The following is a 26,655-nucleotide window of genomic DNA, read 5'->3' as shown; positions in this document are numbered from 1 at the left end:
AATCCATGAAGTGTCTCTTGATCTATAGAATGGATCAAGAGTGACATCATTTCTATTAAACAATTTCTTGAATTCAACCTTGGGCTTGGCATCATTTAAAAAATTCAAATAGAAAGATCCAGTGTTGTCTATATTTGATTTAGTAATTGCTTCTTGGCCTTTTGGCCAAGATCAAGTGTAGTATATTTGATTTAGTAATTCAAAACAGAATTGAATATCTAGGTTATAATTTTGAATTTTATTAAGTCTTTTATGTAAAACGACATTGTAGAATATTTCCGTTAACCACTATTAATTAGTTTTTTTTTTCTTTTAGGTTAGACTAAATACTATGTATGAGTGACACAAGAATAAATTATGAATTTCTAGCAAAATTTTAAACTTCATGTGTTCCAAATTCCATTCTAGCTCATATATCACCATAATTCTGAAAATATCAATGGGAAAAAAAGATGAAATCAAAACAGATAGATCTGGAAAACAATTTGTGGTGCTATAACATTGAAAAGTCAACAAAAATTGATCTCAAGTTTTATCAGAAGCATTAATAATTTAATTGCAAATAGTAGTCTGCAGGGCCTAATTTGCTATTCTGATGCTTCACAACAAACTACATTTACATGTAAATTATATTCAAATAATTATTTCTGTAGGTGCAAGTGGTTCATTTAGAACAGACACAGACATATAATGTCTGTTCACCCACCATCAATCAAGACCCAAGAAATCTTTATTTTTTGTTTGAACTGAATTTAGTCATAACTAATAATACAGTATACACATAAATTCAGTTTGTCTCTACTAATTTTGTTTAAGAGACAATTAAGAAAAATACTTCAATTTGAAAATGGTAGATTAAAAGCATTTCTATTTTGTATTTGGGGCACTGTTGAAAAAGCAGCTTTTGTATTATCATTGAAAATACTCAGTTATCAGAAAATTTATCTTGAATCATATTAGATTCTTCTAAAGATTTTTATAAATTAAATAGTAAAAATGGTAGTTAATGGATATTCTCCTCCAATTAGAAATTTAATGATCAGCAAATTACTACTCATGTATTCTTACAGAACAATATGGTATAATTTCAGCTAAGATAAAAGATCTAATTCAAATTATTTTGAAATATACTTACAGGCCTGAAAATATGAATATCTTGGGTTCTAGATACCAAATGAGAGCTTTTGGCAATGCAGGTTGCTGTTTCCAATTTGTCTCCTGTTAGCATCCATATCTAGAAAACAATTTAAACAGATGAACTTAAAGAATTTTAAACCAGTTTCATTCTTTGTCAGCCTAGCTTAAAAGGAAAGGCAAAGGAAGGGGAATGTTTTTGCCATACTAATTAAAAGATGGAAGAAGGTGAATAATTAGGTTTAATTCAAACAATAGCTTACAAGTTCACAAAGTGCTTTACATACATTTGATTTCTTCACAATGGATTCTAATGTGAAAAGGCACATTTTTTTCCTTAGGGATTAAAAAAAAAGACCTACCTAACTAACATGGCCATGCAAGCAAAACATTGTAATCACAGACTCAAAGAATTTTAAAGGCTGGAATTTCACAGAGATTAAACTATTTTTACAAAAGGAGAAACTGATGCCCCAGTAATTAGGCAACCTGCCTACACAGTCACCTTTCTGGTGAATCAATAATGACTGACTAGAAATACTGAACCACAAATAAACAGCCTCAGGATAATCTAGAAATGATTATTACTGATTATCAGAAATAGAAAACCTCCTTTCATTCCTCCTGCTGATTTGCACATATCTATATGCAGTCAAAATCAGTAAAATTGTATAGAACTTGGTTTTAAACATGCTTTCTTGAACACTTCAAGGATCTTTAATTTCACAGGTATCAGAGACCCTCCACTCATATAGATTATAGCTCCTCTGAAAGTTGGTCTTTGAGAACAATTGTAGCCCCCAAATTTGTCACTCTGCAGCACACCTGTTGAAGACTCTCTCTGAACTCTAAAATAATGGACTTCAGATCCAGAAATGCAATATATTACCATGGCTATATGATATACTCTCATAAAGAAATCGTTCTTCTTCAATCATTTCCACTATCTTTAATTTCCAGTTTCTCTTTATGTGGAAGGAGGCACCTTCCCTTTAAAAATTTTCACTTACTTCTACCATCCCTTCAAGCTATTATATCCTGTGTCTCTTTTCTGTAATGGTCAAGTCCTAGACAAACAACAACGATGATGACAAAATTGTCTATCTTCATTGCCTTCATTTTCTCACCTCTAATTTACCAGTCATAACCTTGAAATGTGGTTTCCAGAAATTACTTCATATATATTTGAATTTAATTTACTTTATGCATGTTATTTCCTTCATCCTTTCAAGACTCAAGAGCCATTTCCTACATGAAACTTTTCCTGAGTTCCTAGCTCCTACCTTTGCCAAATACCATGTATTTATTTTGTACATACTCTCTATGTATAATTATTTTTTTGTCTCCATAGACTACATAGACTCTTTTTCATGGCAGAGACTGTGTCTTTTTTTCATCTTGTATTTTTAGCATCTCGAACAGTTTTTGGTATAGAAGGCACTTAATAAATGCTTGTCAATTCATTCCAGTAATGTATTTTGCCCCTATTCCTTTTCTAAAGTTATTTGTAGCTACTATTTTTTCATGGCAATCACAACCTGTATAATTAATCTGATATCATAGATGTGACTTATCTATTTCCTAGAATTTTTTTAAAAAGCATTTATTGTTCTTTGGTTTTTAGTGTTTGTTCTGTTTTCTTTCCTGGGGCAGCAGTTCCTTGAGGACAAGAACCATATAAGTAGCATCATGTTCAATGGCTGTGCCCAGGGAAGCACTCAGTCAATAAATGCAGACATGAACAACTCAACCCTGTTCCATTCTTTTAGGCTGAGGAAGTCAAGGCTAAGTCTTCTACTTGAGCCCCAATCACTTATACTCCTGGGACTTCTAGGAACTTAGGTAAGTGATCTTTTCCTTTTCCCCTCATTTTCAGTCTGTCTTTCTGTTGGTTCCTTCAATGATAATGTCAAACAGGCCAGTGTGACCCGGATTAAAAAAAATTCACGCACTCAACCAACCAACCAACCAACCAATCAAGAGTTTATTAAGCACCTACATATGTCAGGAAGTATGTCCAGGATACAGAAACATAAGTAAAATAGTTCCTGCCAGAAAATTATACTTTATTGGGGGGTGCAACAAGTAAAGAAATATCAATAGAACAAAATAGTCTGGGGAAGAGGGAAGGCACCAGCAACAGGATGGACTAGTAAAGGTTTGCTATAAAAGGTGGTACTTAAGCTAAGTCCTAATGAAAGAGATTCTAAAAGGCAAACATGAGAAGGGAATAGATCCCATGCTTGAAGTTACAGTAGGGTTAGGGGGAGACAGTGCGAAGGCTAGGAGGTGGGGGAGGGAATGCAAAAGACAAATCTGCTTGGGCTATAAAAGTACAGGCAGAAAATTAATTTATGAGACTGGAAAAATTTGGGTCAGATTGTGAAGGGCTTTAAATGTCAAACAGAAGAGTTCCTATTTTATTGTGGGATGATTGGGAAGGCCTGGAGTATACTGAGATGGGGAGTAACATGGTTAGTTAGATGTATGCTTAAGGAAAATAACAATGGCAAAACAGGAAGGATGACTATGGATTAGATGTTGGTAGGTATATGGAAATTGATAATGGTAAAGAATTGAGAGATGTCATAGAGGGAGAAATGGCAAGATTTGGTGAGTAGGTATAGGAGGTGAGGAAGAATGAAATAAAAGAAGATACTAAAGAAGTGAACCAGATAGAAGCACGGTGGTGCACTCAACAGAAATAGAGACATTTAGTTGAGGTGGAAGTTTTGGGGAAAAGATAATGAATTGTTTTTTATTTCTTGTTTTTGAGATGTTTATGGAACACTCAGATTGAAATGTCCAACAGGTAACTGCAACCCAGGAAAGCCTGTGGAACACCTATATAGATCTGAGTCATATGCATTGAGATGATCATTAAATCAATTAGAGTTGATGACAATACAGTGGGGAAAAGGGTGTATATATTGTAAAATGCTTTACACAATGGGCATTTAATGGGCACTCAATACATACTTTTCATCGAGATGCTCTCCCCCACCTCCCCGCCCAAGGCTTATCACAGAACCATGGAGAGATATCTTGGGTTAGTGGTTGCAATATGGATGATGAGCCTACAAAGGAGATTTAGATCTCTCTTATCATTTGGATTCCTACTGCCAACAACAACAAACCAGCAACAGGATGGACCAGTAATCTTTCCTATAAAAGGTGGTACTTAAGCTGAGTCCTTAAGAAAGAGATTCTAAAAGGCAGACTTAAGGAGGAATTAGATTCCAGGCATTGAGGTATCATGGAGTGAGGGGGAATCTTCTCTTCAAGGTTAATAAAAATCCCCTGACTAGCATGCCTAGTGGCTTTCCTTAGTGCTGACATTGATTTCTTCCTCTGTTAAGTAAGGGGCTGGAATCTCTGAATTCTAACTCCAGTTCTATGACCTGAGATCTCTTAAGCTCTAACTTGAAGATCCTTGGATCTATACTTCTTAGCATTTGTGTTCTTCAAGATTCTGCTTCTTCAATGTGGTCATCTATTCATTGAATGAACTTCTAAAAACTCGTCATGGGTCAAAGTGTGCATTTCTTACAAGACCAGAGAAAGTAAGCAGAGAAGCCCTGAATACCTTGATCCCTGCGTTCCTCAACATCTCCAGGGCTGGTCTGACATCAGCCTGAAGCTGGTCTTCCACTCCAGTGAGGCACAGCAATTCCATCTCTCTCTCCACACTCTCTACAACAGCAGCCACCTTGAGTGTTCTGTCGTGGATACTTAACTTAGCTTGGCTGTATCGATTCTAGGGGCAAGAACAGAGACTGTTATGACTTATCAAAGCTCACAGATTGAATTTGTCACGTCTTACTGATTCTATGAAGATGCATGATATTTATAAAAAATTGAAAATTACTTTGATTAGGTGTAGCAAGAGATCATCATTAGAACAAAGTGTTTGGCAAAGTTATGGCTGTGACTAATATGGGAACTACAGGGAACTGCAAGATCCATGCCTTCTGAGAAGGCTACAATCCCTGAGGTAAGAATGTTTTATTTTGTTTCATTCTTTCACAACCACTGGCTCCTGCTAATCTAGGAATGGGAAGTTATAAGAGGTAAAGAACAAAGAATTGGACCATCTGACACAACACTAATAATATCTCATTTTCTTAGACATAATTCTTTAGGGTCAATATGATTTGAGCCTAATGATATGCAGGAAGTGTTCAAAGGGCCTTCAGTTTATGTATTTACGTTAGAAAAATGGAAATCACAAATGTCAGAACCTGTGATTTTATTAACATCAGATCCCTGAGGTTTTAGGATATAATCTCCAATTCATCTATTCTGAAGACTGTAGTAGAATAAATTATTTAAATTTCTTATGTTTTGAGTTATAGGATTAGATGCTAATAATCCTATATGTGTGAAGACATTACAGTGGCTCAAGCCTTTAACTGTAGTTTTAAAGTAGTGATTCCCAAAGTGGGCCTTACTACCCCCTGGTGGGTGCTGCAGCGATCCAGGTGGGCAGTGATGGCCACAGGTGCATTTATCTTTCCTATTAATTGCTATTAAAATTAAAAAAAAATTAATTTCCAGGGGGCTAAGTAATATTTTTTCTGGAAAGGGGGTGGTAGGCCAAAAAAGTTTGGGAACCACTGTTTTAAAGGAAAGAAACTCTTGTCTCATGTAGCATTCTGATTTTAAGAAAGCATGTAAATAAAACACTAGGACTAGGAAGATTAATAATTATAGATCACATACCTCAAAATCTTGATATTGTTCTTCTGTTAATGATTTTTTGGCAACAACGAGAGTACGCAAACCTTCTCGTGCCATATTTCCACACTAAAAGAAAAAAAGAAAAAGGGCAATTTTGCAAACAGTATTTTGTGAGCTGGAAGAATCCTACTTACACTAAAAGTTATGCTTGTTACATTCATATATATTAAGGCTCTTAATTATCCCCATTTTCTTCTTATTTATCAAAATTCACACAACTAAAATAGCATAAAATACTATTAAGAACTAGGAGGCAAAGATACAATGATGACTGAAATGTGGGACCTATACTCTTTAAGAGCTCACAATCTAACAGGAGAGACAACATACAAATACAGATAGAGTAAGCTCTGCATAGTTTAAATAGGAAATAACTAAAGGAGAGAAGGCACTGGAATTAAGAAGTATTAGAGGCTTTTGGATAAAATACAGGATTTTCATTGGGACTTGAAGACATATGGGACAGCCAGGAGACCAGGGTCACTGTATTAAAGAGTATATAGCAGGGAGTATAATATAAGAAGATTGAAAAGTAGGAGATAGCTAGGGTTATAAAGGGTTTTTGAATACTAAACAGAGCATTTTTTATTTGCTCTTGGAGACAAAAGAGAGCCATTGGAGTTTACTGATAGGTGGATGATGTTATCAGACCTGGCTTTAAGGAAATGGAGGGTAGTCTGGAGTGAGGAGAGTCTTGAGGCAGGCAGACCCACCAGCATGTTTGTTTCTACAATGGTCGAGGCTTGATGTAACAAACTTCCATTCCACTAAGCTGTGCTGATTTATTTATAATTTATTCTAAATCTCTTTGGAAATGCTATGATTCATGAATACACACACACATTTAAAAAAAATTATACTCTCAGAATTAAGTTTGACTGGGTGATGTGGGAAATGTTAAAGACATAATTTACCTAAAGCATTTGATAAAACCTTTCCTACTATTCTTATGGAAAAGATGGTGAGAAGTGGGCTAGATTAAAATACAGATAGGTGAATTAGGAACAGAATAAATGGATGGTTTGATGTTAAGAAAATTTCCAGTAGAATGACTCAGGAATCTATGTATAGTCCTGTGCTATTTGATACTTTCATTTTCATTTCATTTCATTTCATTTCATTTCATTTCATTTCATTTCATTTCATTTCATTTCATTTCATTTCATTTCATTTCATTTCATATCTCTCTCTCTCTCTTAAAGCCCTTGCCTTCTGACTTAGAACCAATATATAGTATTGGTAAGGATTAGGCAATGGGGGTTAAGTGACTTTTCCAGGGTCATAAAGCTAGGAAATGTCTGAGGCCAGATTTGAACCTAGGACTTCCAGGCTCTAGACCTGGCTCTCAATCCACTGAGCTACCCAGCTGCTCCCAATTTAACATTTTTATTAAAGACATATGAAGGGGATAGATGGCATGCCCACCTAATTTGTAGATGATTCAAAACTAAGAGAGATAGCTGACAATGGATGACTGAATTGAGCTGATAAACAAGTCCTGACAGGTTAGAATATTGGGTCAAGTCTAATATGATGAAATCCAACAAGCAGAAAGTTATTACATCTATGTTTTAAAAAGCCTAGCCTCACAAGTACAAGATGGGACAGAAATGGGTAGGTAACAGGTCATCTGAAAAGGATGGGGTGGGGGTTGATGGTTTATTGGACATCAAATTCAGTATGAGTCAATAGCAGCTAAAGTTACTGATCACAGAATAGCAACTTTGAGGTCATCATTCAACTTTCTTATTTTAAACATGAGGACTAATGTGATATTGGGCAGCTAAGAGGCACAATGGTTAGGGTACTGGGCTTGGAATCAGGACAATTCATCGTCATGATTTCAAATCTGACCTCAGACATTTACTAGCTCTATGATTAGGCAATTCACTTAATCTTGTTTGTTTTAGTTCCTCATTTGTAAAAATGAGTTGGAAAGGGAAACTGCAAAGTACTCCAGTATCTCTGCCAAGAAAGGCTTCCCCACCCCAACCCTCAAGGGTTCACAGAGAGTCAGACATGAATGAAATGACTGAATAAGAACAACAATGTGATGATATGAGGTTATATTAAGAGAGGCATCTAGAATGAGGAACATACAAGTCACATTCAGGTGTGGTCTGCTTTGTTCAGAACATTTATGCTCAGATCTAGGAACCATATTTTTTTATGAAGGACATTGACGACATCAAATATCCAGAGGAGAGTGATCAAGATGGTGAAATCTTTTGAGACCTTACGGACTTAAGGAACTGGGAATATATAAACAGGAAAAGAGAAGATGTGATTGGGGGAAAGGGAGAGGGGTGTCTTCAAGAATTTTAAGAGCTGTCATAGGAAAGAGGAAATAGGTTTGTTTTGTTTGGTTCCACAGGGTAGCATTAAAGGCAATGCGTAATAAATGAAATGAATGAATGCTTGAAGAATGAAAAAGAAAAAAAGAATTCATCATGTGCTAAGGATTAAGGCTACAAAAACAAAAGCAAGGCAGTACTTGTCCTTAAGGAGCTTACATTCTTATGGGGGGGGGGTGGTAGCAAATTAAGGAAAGTGTTAGCCAGGGAAGGGTATAATGGTTTGGGAAGTCACAGTGCTGGTGAACTGAACCACTGAGGAATAGATTGATATGCTCTTCCTTGTAATAATAGCAGGATTTATTTGAATGTGGTTTCCAGAGAAAGAGATGGGAAATATATGTGAACATGCTGTGTTTGACAGTAGGACAGATGGCAAAAAGATGGTTTAAGTCAGTGATGGGCAAACTTTTTAAAGAGGGGGCCAAAAGGAAGGGAAATGCTCATCTGTCAGTCTGTTTCTAAGGCAACTCTTTCGAAGTTTCATTGTATCGTATCCTACTCGTTGTATTCGTCACTGTATTCGTCAGATTAGGAATAACTTCGCGCTGCAGGATGGAACATTTGCCCAACACTGGTTTAAGTGGAAGGTAAATCATGGCTAAGGAAAATGAGATACAGAAGGCTGTGTGAATTTGTACTCAAAACTTCCAAAGAAGAGTGAGCTAAATCCTTCAGGGTTTTTGGAAGTTTGGTGGTGAAAAAGAAATATGGCTAATGTGAAATATGGCTGGGGCCAACTAGATATTGCATTCAAGAAATTACCAAAAAGGACATTGTGGGCACCAGAGATGGAATTCCAAAGTTGAATGGCTTACATCTTCTAAAGCTGTATTGGGAAACCTATGATACACATACCAGAGGTGGCTGCTTTGTTCTCCCTCTCTATGTGCACCTGGGGACATTTCTCACATGTTTGTTTTGTTGCTGACCTTGCAATTTATCATGTCTATGGCATAAAAGTAATTTGGGTTCTTTGGAGACTATACCAATAGAATATAAGCTCCAGTAGGTCTTTATTAAGATAGGAAGTCTTTCTTACAAGTATAGACATGGTGACAGATGGTATGGTATCTCAGGACCCAAATGAGTTGACAGACCCTCATCATGAGAGGTTTGGGTAATGAATTTTTCTGGGTTGTCACAGTAACTCTTTTTGAAAGCTTTCTACTAAGTTGCAACCTGCTTTTTATCAAAAATGTATTGTGCAAGGGGCAGCTGGGTAGCTCAGTGGAGTGAGAGTCAGGCCTAGAGACAGGAGGTCCTAGGTTCAAACCCGGCCTCAGCCACTTCCCAGCTGTGTGACCCTGGGCAAGTCACTTGACCGCCATTGCCCACCCTTACCAATCTTCCACCTATGAGACAATACACCGAAGTACAAGGGTTTAAAAAAAATGTATTGTGCATTACAATTTTTATATATTCATTGCATATTTGTGATTATGTTATAGCTCTTTCTATGAGATATAACTAATAATACAAAGTCCATAGTATCAAAGACTAGATTTTTATTGCCTTTTTATCCTTATACCATAATGTTTTGTATATAGCTAATATCTGAAAAATGTTTGTTTTAGGAAGACTTAAAGAGAAATGACCACAGTAATAGGCAGACTGGGATAAATGTCCTAAGAGAGATAGCAACAAAATGTTCTGGAGTTTAATTACATACAATTTAATAGATTTTGCACAAACAAAACCAACATTGCTAAAATTAAGAAGGAAAGCAGGTAGTTGGGAAAAATCTTTGTAGCAAGTTCCTTCAACAAAAAAAAAATCTGATTTCTAAGATATAGAAGGAATGGATTCAAATGAGAATAAGAACCATTTCCACAATGAAAAATAGTCAATGGCTATAAACAAGGAGTCTTCAAATGAAGAAATCGAAAGTACCATAAATTATATGAAAAATGCCCCAAATCACCAATACTCATTAATGCAAATTAAAGAAAATCTCAAGTTCTACTACACACTCATAAGATTGGCAAAACTGACAAAAAGGAATAGGACAAATATTTGAGGGACTGCATAGAAACAGACACATTAATATGCTGTTAGTACTGTGAATTAATCTAGCTATTCCAGAAAGTAATATGGAACTCTGCTACCAAAGTTACCAAACTGTTCACATTCTTTGACCCAGTGATATTACAACTAAGCTTTTCTCTAAGGGGATTTAAACAAGAGGAAAAGCCTTCATATATACAAAGATATTTGAAGCAGCTCTTTTTAGAATGGAAAAAAACTGAGAATTAAGGGGATGTCTATCAATTTGGGCAAGGTTGACCAAATTATAAAATATGAATGTAATGGAACACTATTGTGCCACAAGAAATGATGAAAGGGATGGCTCCAGAGAAACCTGGGAAGACTTTTTTGAAGTGATGACAGTGAAGTTAATGAGTAGAACTAGGAGAACAATTATGTAACAACAATATAAGGATAAACAAACAACTTTGAAAGATGTTAGTCAGAAGTAGTAAGTTATCAATACAACGACCAACCACAATTCCAGAGAACTAATGATGAAGCATGCTATCCTAACAGAGGTAATGGATTCTGAGCAATGAATGAGACTTATTTTTTTCCCCAACATGATTAATGTGGGAATTTGATTTGAATGATTATGCATATTTGCTACCTGGGATTTTCTTTTCTTTTTTTCAGTAGCAAGTTGGGAAATGTGAGGGAGAAAAAAAATCTATTTTTGTTAACTGAAAAAATAAAAATTTTTAATGATAAGGTGGTGGAGTTTAGAAGAGTAAGATGTATTTAGCTTGGGAGACCAGGGGAAATTTCCTGGAGACAGTGGTATTAATAGTCATAAAAGGTGGGCTGGACATTTCAGGCTGAAGGAATATAAACAAAGGTGTATAAGGTATAGAGGTGTATGAAAGATATGAAGATACTGAAAACTGTGAGGGATATTTCAGAATTAATGGATAATATAATTTGCCTGGAACTTACTGTACATGTAGGGAAGCAGTAGGTCAGAAAGCAGGTTGGAACCAGAACTTGGGAGTTTTGAATGCCAGACCAAAAAGCAAATAACTGAAATGATCAGTGACATGATTCTGATAGATTACTCTGGCAAGTGTGTAGATTGGAGGGGACAGACACTGGAAGTGGGAATGGTGGAGAAAGAAGGGGAAAAAAGCTAAGCATTGAACTTTCGGGAATGATAAGATTTATAGGATGGGGAAGAAAGATGAAGAATCATGACAGTGACTTGTTATAGAAGTCAACAAAAAGTGAAGAGCAGCTTTTTAAACTTGATCAAGGAGGCCAAGAACCAAGGAGATATACAGCATGGAAACTGGTCATCTCTGATGACCTCCAGAGAATAGTTAAAGTAGGCAAATATGGATTATAAACGGTTATGCAATTAATGAGTAGTAAGGAATTGGGAGCAATTTAAATAATAATGACTATAATCATAGCATTTACATAAAACTTTAGGTTTTGCAAAGAACTTTACCTATGTTATATCGCAGGGATACAAACTATTCTTTTGAGATCTTTGATAATAGGAGGAAGGAAAGAAATAGGACTGTATCTTGGGTAGTCGATTTAACAGAATGCCTTTTTTTTAAGCATTGCGAAAGCCTGATGATATCTGTAGACAAAAATGAAGAAACAAATGAAAGGAGGAAAATTAAAAATTATAAAACCTAAGATAACTGATAGAGCAAAGTCTTATAAGATGTAGAAGGGATAAGCTTACGAACACCGTTTGTGGGTTAACTTTCGTAAGAAAGAGGGACATTTCTTTATCTGAGATAGAAAGTTGAGATAATAAATGAGTAAGGATATAGAAGGAAATTTAAAGAAGAAAGAAGGGAGCTTCAGCAAAATGGTCTCAAACTTCTCAGTACTCATAAGGGCAGGTCATCTTCTGATAGTTAGGGAGATAAGAAGAAAGAACAGCTGTTGTGAAGAATTTTCTAAAGTCAACAAGAGATGAATAAAAGGTTTACCAAGGAGTAGTAAAGCAGTATCTCTAGTGTGCAAATCAAAAGAATGAGAGAATATAAGCATATGCTTGTAGGGAGGCAGTCAAAGCACCCTCTGCAAACAGATTCCCATTAAAATCAAACAAAAGGAGAACAGAAAGAGACAGAGAATATATTAAATTTATTTTCAGGCCTGCTGTCTGATTCTCATGGAACCTGTTCTAATTTCTTTTAGTCCCCGGGCATGAGTAGGGGGTTTATTTTAATGGCTAGATTGCTTGTTTATGCTAACAGTGCCAATGTTTCAGATTGTACTTTAATTCTAAGCTTTACATTTTTTTGGTTTTAAATTTCTTTCTGTGTGTGAGCCTATTATTGAAACATCACATGTTTACCTTGTCCTAAATGTAAAATGATTTAAGATAACTGAAGAGGGCAAAGAACAAATTAATTGTTTTTAGTCATTAAATAAATAAGTAGTTCAGAAATTCTCTTTGGCAATGATATTGGCTTTAAAACTTCAAAGGTAACATTTTTTAACATAGTTTTCCATGAGGAACATATATTTTATAAAGTTTGAAAAACAGAGGAAAGTCAACTTAAGGTATACAACAAAACCTAAAAAAATTAATAACTGTTTTCTAGAAGTATTTGTAATAAATATTACCCAAATTTATTTATCACTTCTGTATGAATAACGGGAAGCAATGTAGAATAGTAGAAAGAGTGTTGGATTTGGAGGCAGAAGATCTGGGTTCAAAACTGTGCTCTGTCATTTAGCTATGAAACCTGGAAATGTTAATCTCTCTGAGCCTTACCTCAGTCCTCATCTACAAAGTTGGGGGTGAATACCTAGATGAAGGTCACTTCTATTCACAAACCTATGATTCTATTTTGCATTTAAGTATATTATTGAAATCCTGGAAAACTTGGTATTTCTACCACAGTTTTTCTTCCAAGAATTTTTAAATCCTAGGGCTCTATGTTCCTAATTGACTCTATTATGCCTCATGGGTCTTATAAAATGAAGAACTTTATGACAAAATATCCCTGCAGAAAAGCTGCCAGAACTCTAACCATGTAATTGAAACCTGTCTCACTGGGAATAAAGAATAGTCTTTTGAAGGTACTTTGATGCACATGATACATACTGCATTTTTCATTGGTAAGATTATGGCTTTAAAATAAAAAAAATTTAGAAAATATATACTCTAAAAGTACATTTAAATGTGCAGATTATAGCTTGATAAAGTATTTCAGAAAATCACTAAACAAATAATTGAATTAATGGGTTATTCATTTTAAAATTGCAAAAAATAAATAACAGTAAACTAGGATAATACCTTGCTAAGGCTGGGCTGGAAAAGAAAGCTATGGCTCCCACAGCAACAATCACTGTGACAATACCCATATATAGTAAAGTATAAAAATAAATTCTATATGCAATACTATAAAAATAGAGACATGAATCTTAAGGCAGTTATTATAACTGAGAGAAATGTAATATTGAATGTCTGACCTTCTGTGCATGTAGAATTGATAATATCACAGAGGTCTATATAATACTTAGGAATATTAGAATGGGGAAAGACAAGCTTACAGTTTAACTGATGGAAAATAAAGATATACTTCTATCTCAATGTTAGATCCAAATGTTCATATCTGGAAGCCTTGTCTGATTCTCTGGTGGACAAGAGGAAGAACAGTTTTATTAAGTAACTTTCCCTTCATATATATATATATGTTTATATATATATAGTTATATATATTCATAAATATTGGTGAAACTTTTCAGTCATCAAATGTACCTTTAGAGAAAAGAAAAAGCTTTCCAGAAATTTGAAAACATGGTTCCCCTACCATTTAATGTAGGGGAAAGCACAGCCTATTAGTGTAATATTAGAGAAACATGAAGATGTGGAAAGAGCATAAACTGAACCCCTTGACTACATATTTTAGTTCTAGTGCTAGAAAGAGGTGCGACCAGGTTAAAATCCCTTAACTTTTCTGTTCTGGTTTCCCTTTCTGTATTGTAGGGATGGTAATATTTGTACTACTACCTTTATAGGAGGTGAGGGGCTGAAAGGGCTTTATATAAATGTAAGTGCTGTCATTTGTGCAGCAGATAAAGAATGCCGAACATTTCTGATTATCCTCTAAGTTTTAACAAAGGTGTAATTTAAAAGCCTTGTAATGCAGTCTGTATTACTTTTATATAGAGATGAAATTTTACGTAAGGTTATTAAACATAATTGAGTACTTTTTTGAGAGAAATAACAATTTATCAGAATCATTAAAATGAGTGCTGTACTCTGCTCTTAAAGCCATTGACTCTGGGATCTCTCAATTAATAAGAAAAAGGAAATTATGAAGTGTAGGCCTTTCACTAAGAATGCTTTGGAATTCTGAATCTGAGAAGCAATAACAGCAAGAGGCATTTGAACTGGAAGAAAGTAAATCAGCCAAAGAGTCAAGCAGATTGTAAACTAATAAAAGTTTGTCTTTAGTAGTATATACCTCTATTGTCTCTGCTAGTTGAGTAGTTATTTTTTCCATTTTCTCACAATAAATATTGCCAAATTTCAGGTATAAGTTTACAAAAATATTTACTTGTTCCAGAAGAATAGTCTGATATGTCCTGATTTTGAGAACAAAGTTTTATTATCATCATTACAGTTTTATTGCTTTTTCTTTTTCTTTCTTTTTTTTTAAACCCTTACCTTCCATCTTGGAGTCAATACTGTGTATTGGCTCCAAGGCAGAAGAGTGGTAAGGGTTAGGCAATGGGGGTCAAGTGATTTGCCCAGGGTCACACAGCTAGGAACTGTCTGTGGCTAGATTTGAACCAAGGAACCGTCTCTAGGCCTGGCTCTCAATCCACTGAGCCCCCCAGCTGCCCCAAGTGCTTTTTCTTAAGAGGAGTTCACTGTAAACTCATGAACATGTTTCCCATTATTTTTGATAAAGAAAAATTCTTTCAGAATAAAAGATATATGCATAAAGATTTTGCTTTTCCAGGTGTAGTTTTTAGGTAGAAGTAGTTATGCAATACAGTGGATATAGTATTAGACATGGATTCAGAAGCCTTTCATTCAAATCCTGCCTCAGACACTTAATAAGTTATGTGATCCTAAGAAATATTATTTAACCTTTCTGAGCTTCAGTTTCATCATCTGTAAAACGGGGACTAATATTGGCCTCTAAATTACAGGGCTTTTGTAAGCATGGAAAGAGATAACTACTTAAAGGCCTTTACAAACCTTACGGCACCATATAAATGTTATTATTTTTATTGTTGTTATTATATGTAGAGAGATGCATAGTATACCTTTGACATTCTTTGTAAAAAGTAAATATGACTGTAAAAATAATGCATGATGGTCTTAATAAAGTTGTTTTTGTGGGAAAGAATTTAGTGTTGTCAGTCTGATGCAAGACATTTATTGATTTGACCTCAGATTGCTAAATAAATTAAACAAATACTTTACAATTAATTGTCCATCATTATCGCCAAAAGTATTTTTTATGACATTCTATTAGGTCTTGAGGGAGTTTAATTTATTCATGTCCCTGATTAAATCAAAGTGCCCTGAAGGAGATATTGATTCATATTGCCAACACCATTATGAACATATGTGGTGTGATTTTTATATTAACATATTGTCTTTGTGCAGGGAAGATTAAGATCACTGCTGATGCCTGACTATATATTGGGTCATATGTGGATATACAGATATAACAAAGTATGATTTGTGTATATGAAAAAGACAGAATTGGCTGATAATTTAAAGGCATTTACTTAAGCATTCAAAAACCAGAAACTTGAGTATTTGAAGTAAAATCCTAGCTAAGTAAAACATATTCTGAGACAGAATATGATTATTTTACGTGTAATTTGATGGATAAATTCCTTTTAGAATTTAGGCTGCAAAAACTCTGTGTAGAGAAATTTGAAAACAGGTTGAAAATGTTGCATATTAGGTCAATTTTGTAAAAAATCAAATTCAGTTAATGATAGTTTAGAAAATGTTTTAAAGCACTGCACTGATTGATATTTTGATAATATAATTGATTGTTATTTCTAAAACTATTATGGAATTTTTGAGTGAATAAATTTTGGTATTCTCAATTTTCTTCTGACAATGTAAAATATCTGTTGAAATGGCTGAGCATTGTTTTCTATCTGATTCATGATTAAAACTAAAAGAAAGAAGCAGTCTGCAAAGGTCCAATGAAAAGAGACCCATCTCTTTGGTTTATTTTATGGCTTTCTTTTTTCTGCTTCATAAAGAAATGAAAACAACTTCCTTCTTCTAAGGCACTTTGTTGGATATCAGTGCTTGGCTTAAAATTCTCCCTTGCAAACTTGTTCTAGTAATATTAGTAGTAAAATAAAAATGAGAATAGAAAGTATACTTTTTCTCTCTGCTACTTATAAAATTCAATCATTTAAATATGTTGTAGAGCTCATTTCATGGCAAAAGAAGTTGAAATGTCTTACCTCTTCTTCTAACCAATCATTGTACTGTACAATGCTAGACATAGCAACATCAGCACCTTTCATATAAAATGTAATTTCTGTAGTAGATTCATCCTGTAAATACAAGGAAAATAAACACAGATTCATTTGAGTGGTAACACTTCTAACAACTAACTTTTGGGTTAATGCAAGATAAACCTTTTGCTATATAGGTTGAACTCTCCAATGAGATAAACAACCATGACCTAAGATCATTTATTGATATGCCATTAAAAAATAAAATTTACCCAAATATTTGTGAATATAATAGCAACACCGCCATCACTTTTGTCAAATTCTTATAGAGATGTATTTACTCTATAAGAATTTGACAAAATTGTTATCAATATTGCTTAGTATTTAGTTGTTTTAGCAAATTCCAAAGTATATCAGTGGACATATGCTCTTCAAAAAGTGGTCAGTAGTATATTTGGCAAACTTACATTCATAAAGCATAAATATATATTAAACCAACTTTTAATTTCAAATAGTCCTAGTAAGATTCTAAGATTCACAAGCATTTCTGTATAGTCAGTCATTTTCCTTGTTAGATAGTGATTTTATTTCTGTTGATGCCTCACTAATTCCTCTATCAATACATGATTAGTTTAGGGGTTTCTAACTCATCCATTGTTAGGTGTTCTTAAGTTTGCCTTGTTGAATAAGGAAGTTATAAATAAAGTATACTGAAAAAAATTTTTTTAGCATACTGAAATCTTAACTTTAGTTTCCTATATTTAATCATAAACATAAAGGACATGACTAAAGATGAAACTTGTTATAAGATTAAAATTAATGTGAAATACTTGAAGTATTATATTTTATAAAGTTTATTATCTGACAAAATAGAAACCACATGACTAAGTTTTTCTACCTGCTTAAAATGCTGCTCTGCCAAAGCCCAACAGGAATGAAAAAGAGCTAGAGAGGAACTCCACCCAATTTATGTTCTGTTTACATCAGCACATAACAACATGAAGTGAGTGGAGTTCTGGGAATCATAGATTTTACTGGGGATCATAGTTTTTAGGGTAACAGATTCCAATTTCACTTATCTGTTTAGCTCTTTATTGATTTCATAAAATAGTAAAGCTTTTAAATAATTAATTGAAACTACCTTGTTAAGAATAGTTTATTTATATTATAATGTATACTTTGAAGAAGAGTAGAAAGTATTTTTCCAAAATAAGTTTATAAAACTTACCCTCACTATGATTCCCATGCGTTTGCTCTCAGAAGTGAAGGGGAAAATCTGTAGAATAGAGTATGTCAGAATCTGCCCACCAGGGGTCTTTAGCTGCATTGAGGTTAGGTCCCTGTTAACAAGAGTAAGACCAACACTCTCTGTCCACTGCACCAGAGCTACCTAAAGAAAATCATGGAAAATATTAAAGGTAAATTATTCCCTCGTGTAAACTGCATCAAAGACAAATTGTAGGCTTTAGTTTAGAGGTCAGAAGGTTTGTGATGATGTGACAAACCTAGGAAAGATTATAGCTTTGAAACCTAAAGAGTTGTTCTCTCCCCAGGTTTGGGAGGTGGAGGTAGGTGTGTAAGATAGTTTGTTATTCCAATTATAATACCGAACAGTATTATTCTAGATATGCAATATGAAAAAAGTTTAAATAACCTTTTTTAAAAAAAGAGATCATTATTCAATATGAAGACTAATAATATAATTAGTGTCTAACAAGTTGAAGTGAATACTCCTTAGTTGCTCCCTAGAGGTCTTTAAAAACTAGTAGGAAACAAATACCCATAAGTCCTAGATAATTAAGCTATGGAAGGAGAGAAATTGACTAGATATTATCTCAAGCTTATTTCTATTCCTGAATCTATGTATTTGATGATATTGTAAACAGATGACTTTGTCATGTTGATTGGAGGCCAAAGAATTTTGCAAAAGTATAGATATATTAGCTTTATAGAACATGTACAATATATCTACAATAAAATATCATTTAAAAAATGAAAAATAAGCTAATTAAAAATAATATATCAAAATGAAAAGTTATGAATATTTCTTAAATGAAAAATTTTAATATTAAAATGTTTTTACTATTATAATTATTTTGGAAAGCACATTTACTTTTTAAGTATTACATATTTATTTCAACAAACAACATAGCGGAAGAACTCTTCTATGATTAAAGTAACGCAAAATGCCTATAACTTAGTATTTAATTATGGAAGAAGGATAAAAGGCTGGAGGTATAAAGTTTTTTTGGAGAAAAATTATCAACATTTGAAATCTTCATGAAGATTTTGATCTTCATTTAATAATGCCTTTTTGTTTATTTTTTAAATGTTTTATCTGACTTTGTAATAAGGAAAAGATCAAATAGTATGTCCTAAGTTTCCACAGATATATTTATGGCTACTTTTTGAAATCAATGAATGTCATTAATATAATTCTGATAGGGAGAAGCTATAAAGAGAATTTTTTTATGTTTAGAGATCTCTATTTTTTCATATAAAATTATCATTAGATTTGCTTTGAAGAAGACATATGACATGCTAAGTTATGCATACTTTTTACTTGAGTTTTATTTTGCATATTCTAATTGTCAGGCAACAAGCATTTATTAAGTACCTACTATGTATCTAGCACTGGGGATATAAAAAAAGGGCAATAAATACATTTTATTCTAAAGGAGCTCATAGTCCACCAGGACAGATAACATGCAAACAAAATATACACAGTATAAATTTGGGATAATCTCAGAAGTAAGGCATTAAGATAAGGAGGACAGGGAAAGGCATCTTATGGAAAATAGGAATTTAGCCAAATCTTGGAGGAAGCTAGGGAAGTTAGGAGATGAAGAAAAAGGAGAGAGCCATGTGTTGGGAGTATCTCGTGCAAAGAACAGCCCATGACACTGAATTGTAGAAAGGTTGGAAGAGGTCAGGTTATGATGAACTTCAAAAGTTAAATGATATTTTATATTTGATCCTAGAGGTAAAGAGAAATCACTAGAGTTTATTAAAAGGGGGGATTTGTTTCATCTCAGTTTCATTATGAAATTTACTTTTACTCAATTCCACTTATTCAACCAAAATCTTGTCTTATAAGATGCCTTATTTTGGTGCAAAATGATCTTGTTTTCTCAAGGATTTTGCATGAGAAGCATTAGCTTTAATTTTACCAATCTGGAAATGGTTTGAATATGGGTCTGGTGATGGACTATAGCTACCAATACTGTCAGGTTAAAAGGCATTAACAGTTTAGTGACTTTAATCATCTTTTTACATGTGACTCAATAGAAAAACTATAAGACAAGTTAAAAATTTCACATTGATATTACAAAGTAAAGTTTTAAAAGTGCTAACTCTAACAGAAACCAGGGACATAGGCTCAAGGATATAAAATTACTTGATGAAGGCTGCAAGGCTCACCAAGTTCAGAGCTGGGATATGAGCCTGATCTTCTGGTTTCAAATTTGGAGCTTTCCTCACAAAATTAGATTAGTAGTACTATAGTTTATTCTTTGCAGGCATTGCTTTTTTGCCTTTTAACCTATTCTGTGGAATATTTCCTTTGAAAGAAAGAACAAAATTATGCAGAACTGATAAAGCAAATACATCTAACAGGGAAGGGAGAGAGAAGGGAAAGAATAAGTATTTATAGAATATCTACTATGGACCAGGCACTTGGAAAACATTCATAATTGACTGCTGCCACCATGTGCCCCCTTTTGTGAATCTTGCTTTGGGATATTGCCACTGACCACTTACAAATACTGAGGACAATCCCCATTCTTAATATAGTTTTGCATTTGATCTGCCTGAGTGGAGCAGCTGGAAATATGCATCATTGTATTTATTGGAATAGCCAGGTCTCCTATGCTGATACCCATACCTAAATGCATTTGGGAACCCATTGCCTCTAAATCCAGCATACCCTCTGCCTTGGTTGTTATAGAATTGATTGCCCCTGTACTAACCTGAATTGTTTCTAAAGTGATTTGGGAAGAAACCTCTATTGTATCTGAACATTTGCCCCTATGATCTGCACTCTCTCATAAAGTGACCATGCCTTCCACAATAGTAACACTGAGGAGACTGATTGTTAAAATTCCTTTTTGGACCATTAGATTGCCTTGGTTGTCTACATTCTTTTACTAGAGCTATAACTGTTTTTTCCTGTTTGTTTTACTAACTTTCAATTTCAATTCTCTTATTTCTCTCCTCAGGTCTTCAACTAAGTCATTAGCTTCATTTTTCTGTTTGTCTTTGTCTGCTGGCAAATGTAGGTTGCAATCCTTCTTATTTCAAGTCCCATTTCACCCTAATCTGGACACTGTTGGAAATAATGCCTTAATACTTTGCAGGAATTCCTGATAAACTGCCTCCTCAAATGCTTTACATCCCTGTCTTTAGATATGTCCAATCCTAAATAATGTTCTCCTAAGTTGATGAGTTTGTCCATGAACATGGAATGTTTCTCCAGCTTCCTGCTTAACCCACTTAAACTTTGTCCGAGCCCCAGGTCTATTAGAATGTTCTATTGTATTAACCACTGCTAGCCTTGCTTTTACTAATTCTTCATATTCTTCAGGTACATTCACATCCCACTGTGGAGGAAGTTAAGGCCATTCATGTGTTTCAGTCACTATTTTTTCTTTCTCTCTCTTAGTTAAAAGTTCATCCAATAATATTTCCAAGAGCTGATAGTGAGGATCAAATTGCTTTATAATTTTTTCAAATTTTCTAATGACAGCCACTAGTTCCTCCTCAAATGAGGGAGTGTGCTTTTTAAAACTGTCATTGTTGGCTTGGTAAACCCTTTGTGGTGTTTGACTTTGGTCAACTGTTGGTCTTGTGTGATTACTGGAACCTTATGCAGGGGAGAGCAACCTCCCACAGCATTTTCTAATTCTGCTGTATCCTGTTCCAATTTAGTGCCTGTCTTCAATTGTTCAATCACCAGGCCATATCTGTTTATCACTGCTCCTAAGTAATCTATTTTCTTGCCCCTTTCTGTATCTCATAGCTATTTTATCTTGATTGCTGTAAATATATTTAGGATGTAATACACAAACATCCTAATTAGAAATACCACTAATATCCCACAACCATCTAATGGGACCCACTATAATAAATCCAGCAAGCTCAGCCAGAGCAATTTAAATAATGGTTATGGGAATGGTATCCCATGTATATATTCTGGTATTTCTTTTTAGTAAAAATGGTGGTAATATTTCACACATCCATATTAATATACTTGAAGAACATATTTAGTGATGTTGTTCTTCACTAAATGCAGCTCCTCAGTCTGAGTCTGAGAAGGCTTCAGGCAAGTGACAGACAAAGCTCTTTGGTTCCTCCTGTGGTTGACAAAGGAAAAGCACCCTATAAATCAGTTAGGACAACAATACTGCCAGTATGGCTGTCTTTTATAATAACCAGTATTTTTTCTTTTTTTTTTTGGTTCTTTTTGTTCTGTTCTTGGCTCTCCAGTTGTAATAAGGGTTATTGATCCTTGTTATTGATTGGTAACTGTATTGGTATTTTGCCAACAGTTGTTAGTGCTCAGGCTCTTGGGTTGAAGGTGATCCTGTGGGTTGACAGTTAGAAATGGCTGGTCTTATCAGCTGGAGGAAATTCTGCTAAGACTGGTTATATTTATGTAAAAACTATTTATTATGACTTTAAAATTTTAGGAAAGTAAAAGTAAACAGAAAGGAAAAATTATTTCCTATAACTAAGAAATTCTTAAATCTATAGTCCTCTAAAATCTGTCTGGCAAAAGAAGTCTTCTTGATTCCCAAAAGGTAATCCTCTTTAACTCTATACTTTTTGACTACTAATTTTATGATCTAAACTTACTAAACCTATTTCCCAAAACAGATGAATTTAAGATTATAAAATCTGTCAACTTCTCTCTCTTTCCAGTAAAGCTCAAATTTCTGTCTTTGTCAGATCATAGGCTGTTCACTCTTCCAGCAGTTATTCTCTGGTGTCCCCAACAGGGGTTCTGAAGAACTGCTCAGTAATTTCTCTGCTCTCTGATCAGGCAAACTTTCAAACCTCCTTCAATATCCAAGATGTTTTTCTGGACCAACTGTCTCTAAAAATTTTCTACAAGCAAATCAAGGGAAACCCTTCACCTCTTTACTTTTGAGAGGACCAACCCAAGAGTTGCAGTTGAGTCCTCATATTCCCACCAAGGGAATCACTGGGAATTCTCTTAAGGAATCTCCAAGAAGATTCTAGCTTGGTCTTAGGGTAACCCTTCAAAACTTCCTTTCTCTAAGCTGGGGATATTTTTATAAGCGACCTTCTTATAAGCAACCTTCTTATCTAATGAATCAAATTAAATAATTAATTCTTATAATATATTATAGAAAATTAAAGCTATAAGAGCCCTTAGTGGTCATCTAATTTGATATGAGGTAATGAGATCAACAGAGGTTAAATGACACAGTCATATAAGGTATAGCAGAAATATGGGACTAGAACTCAGGTCTTTTGACTAATAAGCCAGAGAATTTCTTTTGGTTCTTTAATGGTTATATTAATATGTTCTGCTTTCTAGTTACCTGATTTTTCCTTTTTTAAAAAAAAACAGCAACATTTCATTTCTTTTTGAAAATTTTTTTTGAGAAACAAGCATATCATAATTCAAATAGTAAATTTTCCTCTAAATATTTTTCAATATTTTATAAAGATTCAAATTGGCAAAACTATATTTTGAAAGCTACTAAGAATTATATGAATGATCACTGAGAACAAAACCAGCTGATTTTATATTTTTATAATTATAAAATCATACTGATGGAATACATCGCTTGATATTTGGTAGAATAAGCTTCCTCTCAGTGGAAAAATTCAGGTAGAGACTGGGTACCATCTGTCAAGGAAGCTATGTAGGAGGGATTTCTACATTGGATGGAAAGTAGGTAGAGATGACCTCTAAGGTTCTATGAACTCTAAGTCTATGGACATGTTCGCCATCAGTGAGTCACTGAGAACAACTGGAATTAGAACTCAGCCTATGAGTTTCCTGCTTGTTTCTAAGTTATAGAGCTACACTACTTTGCTAAAATCACAGTGCTGACAATACAGTACTATAATTTACAGCATATTACTAATGTCACTACATAGGACTGTCAGCACTAATAAAAGGAGATACATAGGCAGCAGAAAAGAAATATAAAAAAGTATAAGAAAAGTACACTTTAAAAGGAGCATTTCTCAAAGTTTACAATTACAGGAAAACAATTTAAAGATATTTTTCTACAATAACACTTCTATAAAAGCTGAAAATGATACAATACTCCCAAGGTTAATTTTCAATTTACACAGTGAAAGGTTACTATTACATTTTGACCTGTAAATTGTATCTTTCTTCTAATACCGTATCATCTCATTTGTGTCCCATTGCAACTAGGTCTTAAGCATTCTATATTTGGTGACTCACATCTGTTTATTATTTAGTTTATGCATGGATTCACAACCCATTTGAGTTAGTAACTTGTAGCAAAGTCATTTTAGCTCATTATACCTGGCCTAAAATGCCATATATTTTTAAGTATTGATCATTTTAAGGATTACCTACATAGCAGGAATCATATAAAAGAATATATAAGTATTCATATTAAAAATATGTTATATCAAGGAAAATACTATATATTTATCTTTCTAATATATAACTTTAAAAAGTAGTGATAAAAAAGCATTAATATAGAAAAACATTCAATGTCCATAATATTCACGTTTAGGGGTTCTATATGAAGTAAGTTAAATTGGATTGAAAATTTAATGCCTTTTGAAATATAAATAACTGTTTTAGAGACACCATGGAATGAAAATGACTAGATATATTTTACTTTAAAAATATTAGCTTCTGAATTCATGGTATTTTCCAATAAGATTATGCTTTAACTCAGTAGTCACTCAGAAAACCACAAATTAACATTAGCTAGTTTACAATGCATTTTAATTTTGCTAAACATTTCTCAATTATGCTTTAATCTAGTTAAGCTGAGTTTGATAGCACTACTTTAACTCAATCAGCCCAGCTGACTTACTCACAATGGCAATTCACAACTCTGATTGTACATGTGTTCCTTTAGCATTTTTTAAAAATATTTTTTTAAATTTTTTTATTTTTAAACTCTTAACTTCTGTGTATTGGCTCATAGGTGGAAGATTGGTAAGGGTGGGCAATGGGGATCAAGTGACTTGCCCAGGGTCACACAGCTGGGAAGTGTCTGAGGCCAGCTTTGAACCTAGGACCTCCCGTCTCTAGGCCTGACTCTCAATCCACTGAGCTACCCAGCTGCCCCTCCTTTAGCATTTTAATATTAAAATGAAACAAAACAGAATAGCAGTTCTCTGCTGTAGTTACACTTTTTTTTTCATGGAATCTTAGGGTTAGAAAACATGTTACAGTTCATTTGGCCCAAATATATACAAATAATAATTTTTCTCTTCAAAATGCCTGACATTTAAGTAGTTAGTTATCTAGCCTTTACATGAAGATCCTTACAAGGGGGAACTCATTCATTTTCATAAAACTCTAATTATAAAAGTTGAGGAAAACTTTATGTAGTTAAAAATCTTTCTGTGGCTTCTACCCATTGCTCCTAGTTCTAGCACTTCTGGGTGGCAATAAACAATATATTTTAACAGTCATCTACATGATGGTCTTCAAATACCTGTCATGCCTTGGTTAAATCTTCCCTCCTCCAGGTTAAGTACCCTCAAAGCTCAGTTGACAGGAAAATTAATTATAAAACAAATTTTCTTTTCCCTTGCCTTCTGTGACACTATTCTCTCTTGATTCTTACTCTTCTGACTATCAGTCTTCCTCAGTTACACTTTTTTCCTTTTTGTACCTTAAAGATAAATGTCTAACAAGGCTCTCTGTCTTTGGCTATCTTATCTTCCCTGTCTTGATTTTCTTTATTGTCAATTTTATTTGTATTGTCTAAATTATCATCTCTATGTAGATGACTCCTTAAATAAGGTATTCAAATACAGGCCTTTTCCACAAGGAAAACTGTATTTTTAGCCACCAGCTTATTCAACTCCTTCTGAATGTACTTTTTTTTTTTTTTTTTTTAAAGAACCCTTACCTTCCTTCTTGGAGTCAATACTGTGTATTGGCTCCAAGGCAGAAGAGTGGTAAGGGTAGGCAATGGGGGTCAAATGATTTGCCCAGAGTCACACAGCTGGGAAGTGTCTGAGTTCAGATTTGAACCTAGGACCTCCCATCTCTAGGCCTGGCTCTCAATCCACTGAGCTACCCAGCTGCCCCCCCGAATGTACTTCTGATGGTACCTCAAACTCAGAATGTCCAGACTGTAATTCATAGTCATAACTCTAAACCACCTCCTAACTTCCCTCTTTCTAGGGATGGCAAGTCTTGAGTTGCTTAGATTTTAATACTTTTCTCATTCTGGACTTTCTCACATTCTTCCTACTTTATTTCTCCCATCTGTCCCTTCCTATCCACTTTCAATGCCACTTCTATATAGGTACTCATTATCTCCTTTCTGTAAAGAGTCCTCTAACTGGTCTCCTAAACCCACTTTTTTACTTTTAAGAATAAATTATTTACACTTCTGCCAAGGCTAATTTCATAATGCAGCCCTATCAGTTTTCTGGAAAGAGTGCTTTATAATTATATTTATGTAGTTCCTATGTGTATCTTGGTAAAATTCCTTAAGTTATTATGAATGAAATTAGCCTTTTTTCCCCTGCTAGGTTTTGTTGATAATATAGAAATGTGGATATACATTTGATTTATATGCTGAACTGTAATAAGTTTTTGTTTCACTTAATTTTAGTTGACTCTCTAGGGTTCAAATAAACAACCATATTAGAAAAAAGTGCCTATATTTCCTCAATTCCTTCCTTCCTTCCTTCCTTCCTTCCTTCCTTCCTTCCTTCCTTCCTTCCTTCCTTCCTTCCTTCCTTCCTTCCTTCCTTCCTTCCTTCCTTCCTT

General features: G+C 34.1%; 1 protein-coding gene and 1 pseudogene across 1 annotated transcript in view; one reads left to right on the top strand and one right to left on the bottom strand.

The window, feature by feature from the left end:
• The window catches only part of ATP9B (ATPase phospholipid transporting 9B (putative)), a 506,373-nt gene that overhangs the window by 66,486 nt on the left and 413,232 nt on the right, over positions 1–26,655 (bottom strand). The window contains exons 16-20 of the mRNA XM_044683481.1: positions 17,905–18,066; positions 16,683–16,775; positions 5,857–5,940; positions 4,721–4,891; positions 1,136–1,234 (exon numbers count right to left, since the gene is read on the bottom strand). Coding sequence (XP_044539416.1) covers positions 1,136–1,234; positions 4,721–4,891; positions 5,857–5,940; positions 16,683–16,775; positions 17,905–18,066 — 609 coding nt within the window. The remainder of the gene's footprint in view (positions 1–1,135; positions 1,235–4,720; positions 4,892–5,856; positions 5,941–16,682; positions 16,776–17,904; positions 18,067–26,655) is intronic.
• Positions 146–251, top strand: LOC123232599 (annotated as a pseudogene).

Source organism: Gracilinanus agilis, chromosome 1, assembly GCF_016433145.1.
Source record: "Gracilinanus agilis isolate LMUSP501 chromosome 1, AgileGrace, whole genome shotgun sequence".
In the NCBI taxonomy this organism is placed as follows: Eukaryota; Metazoa; Chordata; class Mammalia; order Didelphimorphia; family Didelphidae; genus Gracilinanus; species Gracilinanus agilis.
This window is presented reverse-complemented; position numbering and strand designations above follow the sequence as displayed.